Below are 6,799 nucleotides of genomic sequence, written 5' to 3'. Positions count from 1 at the left end.
GGCACCCTAATGAATGTAAAACCACTTCAAAACTTCAAATTATAGTAAAATACAGTAACACTGCACCAGTAATACTGGAGTTCTATTTTAAGGTTGACAAGACCAATTACTGGTACCCTTCATTTCCAAGTTTTACTGGGCTTCGCTTTGCAGCTAATTCATTGGTAGATAGGCCTAAAATGTGGCCGGACGTAATCCAACTAGCCAGGGTGACTTTGCCGCTGGCTTTCCGACCCAACGACCAGACCCCCGCCACCCTGATGAATGTATGGTGATTGTGTACAGGAGCACATAAAGCTGCACGTATGAAGTCAATTATACTCTGCATTCGGGGAAATAAAAAATAGTCCAGATGTTAGCTGATTTTTTTTTCAGATTTTCAATAACCTTGTACTCTTCCATTTGTTTACCTTGGAAAGGAATAAGCAGCATGTGCACTTGCTAATTTGTTTAATGGTGCTTTTCAATCTTTTAAAATACTATTCATTATCTATTCACGACATTCCTTCTGCATGGCACCCACGGTGCACGGCAATATATAAAAGCCATCATCATTCTCTTAAAGCTCATAGTATCACAAGCCATGGCATTCCTTTGGCTTCTCTCCTGCTTTGCCTTCATTGGTGCCAGTTACGGTAATGCTGTTTTAAACAAAGTCCTAGGTTTAATAAGTGACATTGAATATATTGGTTTGGATCGTCAGATGCTGTTGATAATACAAAATTGTAATAATTGCTTCTTTCTACCTGGACGCAGGCTGTGGCTCTCCAGCCATTTCTCCTGTTGTCACGGGCTATGCTCGAATTGTCAATGGTGAAGAGGCTGTTCCAGGATCCTGGCCCTGGCAGGTCTCCTTACAGGTGAGATAAAGATTGAATGGTATATAAATGTGATGGATTTATAATTGTTCTGTTGAAATTCCAGCAATGAAAACCATCTTGTGTTGTACACGAGGACATGGTCTTCTACATTTGGATCTTGTTAAATAATTAAAAGTTAGACCGTAAACAGTGAGGGGGGAATAATAAAGGACTATTTGCTGTTTATTGCACACAAGATTGATTGGGATGAAGAAGGGTCGTAGGCTACACTAGTTCATCCAGATAGAAGGGATCTCTGCACATTGCATTATCCAATTGCTTTTATGAAATAATTCCAATATATTTAATCACCACTGTTATAGTGCAAGACCATTCCATATATTCCTCTATATTCCTATTTTCACCGTCATATGTATGGAAAAATCAAATATTCAATTAATATCCTGCCACACCTTCATCCTACACAACTGAACTATGTTGAACATCCACAAGTGGTCCTACCCTGTCTTGAAGTATTTTTAAATAAACCTTTTATGTGTCTCTGAAAACCAATATCATTCATTTTTCTATGATCTGTTATTGTTTCTTCATCTTTCCTTTAGCCATTCTTTTTTACCTCTCCATCTCCCTGTCCCGCATTTGTCTTTTTTATTGTATGTCCTAATGTTATCATATGCCTACCTTGTAAAGTTTCAGTTTTGTTTTATCTCACAATGCACTTTTCGAACTCTCACCTGCAATGTTTTCACTTTAGTTCATGTTACCTGGTTTTAAAGATCCACTGGTGCTGATCTGATGACTTATTTGCTGACTTCTCTGTCCAGGCTTTGCGGTATGGATCCCCATCATGCACCTGCCAGTGCAATTAGGACAAATTTCCATTGTTAATTGAGCTAATAGTCATCTATATATGTTTCGGAAGCTGGAATGACGTTCCCTCTCAAGCAATGATCTCAGAACCATTTTTATGTCTTTCATTCACCCGATATTTGAGTATGAAGCACTTGTGTGGTCGAATGGAATCACAATGCCAAGCAATTGAGAGTGTTCAGAAAAGGGCTTGCAGAGTGATTCTTGGCCTGAGTTACCATAGTTACTCAGACACCTTACTGCAGTCTGGAGACACTTGAGAATGGACGTGCTAATAACCCTGCTGTCCATCTGTGAGATATTTGCCCATCTCCAAGCTTCACTGCCTGTTTCCCTCAAACAGATCACACAGTGGCCACCAGCGACAGAACTTCAAACAACTAAATAAATTAAGATGTAAAACATCAATGTTTAAGATTTTATATCTCATCTGCGCAAAGAACAAATTCTAATGTCTGTTGGAGTTTGAACCTTGATAACATAAAGATCCTTATCTGATGACCAGTATGCTATTTTGCTCTTTATTCGTCCATTTTCTGCATTTTGGTTGGAATGATTGATTGTGAAGCTTGTCTCAATTCGGTCCTTGGCTGTGATGGAAGCTTATTTTTCAATAAATAAACCTTTGAATTTATAAAAGCTCAGGATGCCCAAGAAGATAAATCCAAAAGAAATTGAATTCGACAACAAAGGTAAAGGCCGCAACGCGGCTAACAGTCCCAAGGTCCCAATCAGGACTACTGCATGTGCCGGTCCCATTCCGAGCCGGATTTTATGAGGTGATCTTTACAATCGTATTTCTCAAGTCCCATGTTGGTTCGCGTGAGGGTTATTACAGAATTAATATTGAATTGCAATTTACAATGAGAAAAAATACATTATCAAGGCGATCAAGGGCAGCACGGTAGCATTGTGGGTAGCACAATTGCTTCACAGCTCCAGGGTCCCAGGTTCGATTCCCGGCTTGGGTCACTGTCTGTGTGGAGTCTGCACATCCTCCCCGTGTGTGCGTGGGTTTCCTCCGGGTGCTCCGGTTTCCTCCCACAGTCCAAAGATGTGCAGGTTAGGTGGATTGGCTGTGATAAATTGCCCTTAGTGTCCAAAATTGCCCTTAGTGTTGGGTGGGGTTATGGGGATAGGGTGGAGGTGTGGGCTTGGGTAGGGTGCTCTTCCAAGAGCCAGTACAGACTCGATGGGCCAAATGGCCTCCTTCTGCACTGTAAATTCTATGATACTGAGCATTTTCTTTCTTTATATCACAGTCCGACTCTGGCTGGCATTTCTGTGGGGGCTCTTTGATCAACGACAACTGGGTTGTCACTGCTGCCCATTGTGGTGTGAGGTAAGTCTTTAATGAGGCATGAAAAAAGAAAAAGAAAAAGCTGGAATTGCAGCTGTAAAGTTTTGTTCAAGATAAATGGGGTGGCACAGTGGCACAATGGTTAGCACTGCTGCCTCACAGTGCCAGGGATCCCGGTTCAATTCCAGCCTTGGGTGACTGTCTGTGTGGAGTTTGTACATTCTCCGCGTGTCTGCGTGGGCTTCCTCCAGGTGCTCCGGTTTCCTCTCACAGTCTGGAGATGTGCAGATCGGTCACAGTCTGGAGATGTGCAGATCGGATGGATTGGCCATGCTAAAATTGCCCCTTAGTGTCCAAAGGTGTGCATTACAGGATTACGGGGATAGGGTGGGAGAGTGGGCCTAGGTAGGGTGCTCTTTCAGATTGTCGGTGCAGACTTGATGGGCTGAATGGCCTCCTTCTGTACTGTAGGGATTCTATGAATAGTGCAGTTTTAGCCAACATAAAATCATAATGCAAGATGTAAACTTAGGGAAGAATATTGATCTGAAGAATAAGAATATCCCTCCCTGAATAGAGTTCGGGAAGTGGAAGGTGGTGGGAAAGTAACAATGATAAGAAAGTATAATTTTCAGTTTGAAATCCTGGTGGAAGGGCACCTAGATTTTGCTGCAAATACACTCACTGTCACTTCCTGCTTCTTTTCTGTCTTGCACAGTACTGCAGACTTCGTTATTGTTGGCGCCCATGACAAAAGTTCAAAAATGGAATTGAGCCAGAAATCCATGTCCATTGCCAAGGTATGTACAAATAATTCTGAGAAGCTAGGATTCTATTCAAATTCCGTTCAAGTTTGGATTAAACCACGGTTAAGATCCCCAATAATTGGTGGGAGTGGCGGGTGGGGAAGGAGTGAAATTGGGTGCCCCAAAGTATAACCACACGTGATGCTGGCATTGCATGTCCAAAAAAGAACTGTTCCATTCCCTGACATTAATATGCCTCACATGTTTGAGCATTAAACCATCATGGGTGGAATCCTCCATTCCCCCGCCGCGTGTTTCTTGGTGGCACAAGATTCTCTACTGCTGCCGCTTGTCAATGGGCATTCCCATTGAGGGCACCTCACGCTCACAGGCGGACGTGCATTGCCAGCAGGAACAGAGAATCCCAACGGTCGGGGAATTCCATCCCATACTTCTGACAACAGAATCATCAATCGTGTTGAAACTCATTGGAAACAAAAGTTACTTTTGAGTCAGAAAGAGTGAAGCAGTGGCAGACATGGATTCTTAGAATTCCACATGCCCCTAAACTCTGGGCCCTTGTTTCAATCCGTCTCTCTTTCCAATTCTCGAACATTGATCAGTACATACTATCTGATGAGCTGTTAATAAAATTATTAGCCATTACTGTGATTGAGAGGATAATTAAGCTCAAGCATGCATACGTGAGGCAGCATTAGACCTTTCACTTTTTAATAGATGAAATTGCATGACGGTAAAATCCACAAAGGTCAACGCTGAAAGAACATCAAGATCAAGACTTACGAGGTTGGTTTCAGAATCATTTCACGACTTGCAGCTGGGATACTTCTCGGACCAAAAAAACACAAAATAATAATTTGCAATAAGTCAATCTCACTCAGAATGAATAAGAACTGACAGGGCTAAATATTATAAACTTACTTGTTGTTCTCAATAGATATTTTAATTTCAATTTACCGGGAATATGATAAGAATTCTATTAATTGGCTGAAAACTCTACAAAGGATATCAAATTCAGAAAAAAAGAAATTTGAAATGTGTTTCATACAATAGCTTACAGTGAGCCAACTTGCGTATTTATTTAGTATTATAGTTTTTATTTTGTTCACCTGTTTTCCATTACCTTGCTGACGAGTCACTCTTTTTTCCAGTGATGTGTTTTAATTTGTATTATTAATGACCACAGGAATGTACTGCTGCATTTGTTTGCGCAAGGATTTCCCCTCTGAAATCCAGCAAAGTCTGCAGCTATTTGTCTGAATTAACTGCGTACCTTTACAAACATACAAGAGAAATTAGTACAGCCGCTATTCCTGCTCTTTCTATTACAGGTCATTACACATCCCAAGTGGAGCTCTTTCACCATTAACTATGATGTTTCTGTGGTGAAGCTTGCATCCCCTGTTCAATTCAGTAGACAAGTCACCCCTGTTTGTCTTGCTGCCACAGCTGATAACTACTCCGCTGGCATGATGTGCGTCACGACAGGATGGGGAAGGACCCGTGCATACCGTACGTCAGTTCAAAATTTGTTCTAATGTGACACAGTTCGGTCTTCCTCTGCTATTGCCGTTGGGTTGGTATCTTCAACCTCTTCCCTTGAGGAATAGTACAAAGTGGTGGAGAGATAATATTAATAATCTTTATTAGTGTCACAATTAGGCCGACTGACAATTTGGTAAGCCAAGACATGGGCATTTTCCGTGGCTGCAATCTTTGCTGTACCCGCTGATGGGGTGGTTATTCCTAAACAACAAAATGGCTTCACAGGCTCAGACAAGCCATTCCACAGCGATGGGTTAACCTGCACCCACCCATCACCAAGATTCCACACTGCAAGTCTCCACTCGCTGTGAGACTCCAGAGGAGGATTTAAATCTTCCAGCTTCTGACTCCCCAACGTCATTTCTACCACTAAATTAAAGACTATGGTGACCAAAGGTCATCTTTCACTTGCTCCTATTGAATAGCTGTGTTTTCAAATAGTAATTTGTGGAAAAGTTGTTAGAACGAATCTATATGAGTGTAGGACGCTGGGAGGGCTACATTTTTCCAGGTTGGTGGAAAGCGCTGACAAGTTCTTCGGGATTTTTGCTGCCTCTTCTGTTTTTAGGACTAATCTTCTAGTATCACAAGACACTTAACCAGATTGGCTTTTAATGAGGAAGTAACACTCAAGAGGCCAACTGTGAAAATGAGTAAATATTGCTGCTAACAGAACCCAGAAATAAATGACAAAAGATTCTGTTGACAATTGTCTGAAAACAACTTTAATGGTCACAATGCAAAGAGAAAAATTAAGGCTTAAAGCAAGGTGCAATTTTCTTGGCACAAAATTGATTCAGACATCACATTATTTGTTTTCAGCTCCTCAGCGTCCTAACAACCTTCAACAAGCAGCCCTCCCTCTTCTTACCAATGCTGAATGTAAGCAGTACTGGGGTAACAAGATCACCGACATCATGATCTGTGCTGGTGCCTCCGGCGCGTCCTCGTGCATGGTATGAACCTGCCTCAAGGCATTTGAAACTTTCTTCAGTTGTAACAAAGTGGAAATTAAAACTCTGGGGTATTTTTCCCTCCGTTTTACAGGGTGACTCTGGTGGCCCTCTTGTCTGTCAGAAGAACAATGCCTGGAATCTGGTTGGCATTGTTTCTTGGGGCAGTGGCTCCTGCTCCACCTCCAGGCCCGGGGTCTACGCCCGTGTGACTGAACTCCGAGGTTGGATTGATGAGACCATCGCTGCTAACTGATCGAAAAACAGAAACATGAAATGAAAAATAAAACAAATGGATTTATCTGAAATGCATTTTAACCTTGTCTTTTTTAACTGGTCCTGAAGGGTGATGTAAATCATAATTCATTCAGACTTAAAGGGCAACATTCTCAAATCTGGAGACTAGGGGTTGGATTCGCCAAGAATGGGGCTATGTCCCCATGCCAGCGTCAAAACCCGGGCGTTTCGCTCTGGACTTTCTTTAAGAAAGTCCAGAGTGTTTCTCCAATGGTTAGCACTGTTGCTTCCCAGTGCCAGGGTCCC

At 42.0% G+C, this 6,799-nt stretch overlaps 1 protein-coding gene across 1 annotated transcript; it reads left to right on the top strand.

Moving 5' to 3' along the window:
• The first annotated feature begins 568 nt into the window (after window positions 1–568).
• LOC140430704 (chymotrypsinogen 2-like) lies at window positions 569–6,568 on the top strand. Its single transcript, XM_072518366.1, has 7 exons — window positions 569–635; window positions 757–860; window positions 2,954–3,033; window positions 3,710–3,791; window positions 5,090–5,270; window positions 6,126–6,259; window positions 6,351–6,568. Exons 1-7 carry the CDS (start codon window positions 584–586, stop codon window positions 6,510–6,512), a joined length of 795 nt encoding a protein of 264 aa, XP_072374467.1. The 5' UTR covers window positions 569–583; the 3' UTR covers window positions 6,513–6,568.
• The last annotated feature ends 231 nt before the right edge of the window (window positions 6,569–6,799 follow it).

The sequence above is a fragment of the Scyliorhinus torazame genome, chromosome 10, assembly GCF_047496885.1.
Source record: "Scyliorhinus torazame isolate Kashiwa2021f chromosome 10, sScyTor2.1, whole genome shotgun sequence".
Lineage (NCBI taxonomy): Eukaryota > Metazoa > Chordata > Chondrichthyes > Carcharhiniformes > Scyliorhinidae > Scyliorhinus > Scyliorhinus torazame.
Note: the sequence above shows the minus strand (reverse complement) of the source record. Positions and strands in the feature narration are given on the sequence as shown.

Excerpts from the sequence above, each read along its gene's own strand:
- LOC140430704 (XM_072518366.1), top strand. The coding sequence starts at position 584 with ATGGCATTCCTTTGGCTTCTCTCCTGCTTTGCCTTCATTGGTGCCAGT. Across the intron at positions 636-756 it reads CTTCATTGGTGCCAGTTACG|GCTGTGGCTCTCCAGCCATT; the intron begins GTAATGCTGTTT and ends ACCTGGACGCAG. Across the intron at positions 3,034-3,709 it reads GCTGCCCATTGTGGTGTGAG|TACTGCAGACTTCGTTATTG; the intron begins GTAAGTCTTTAA and ends TGTCTTGCACAG.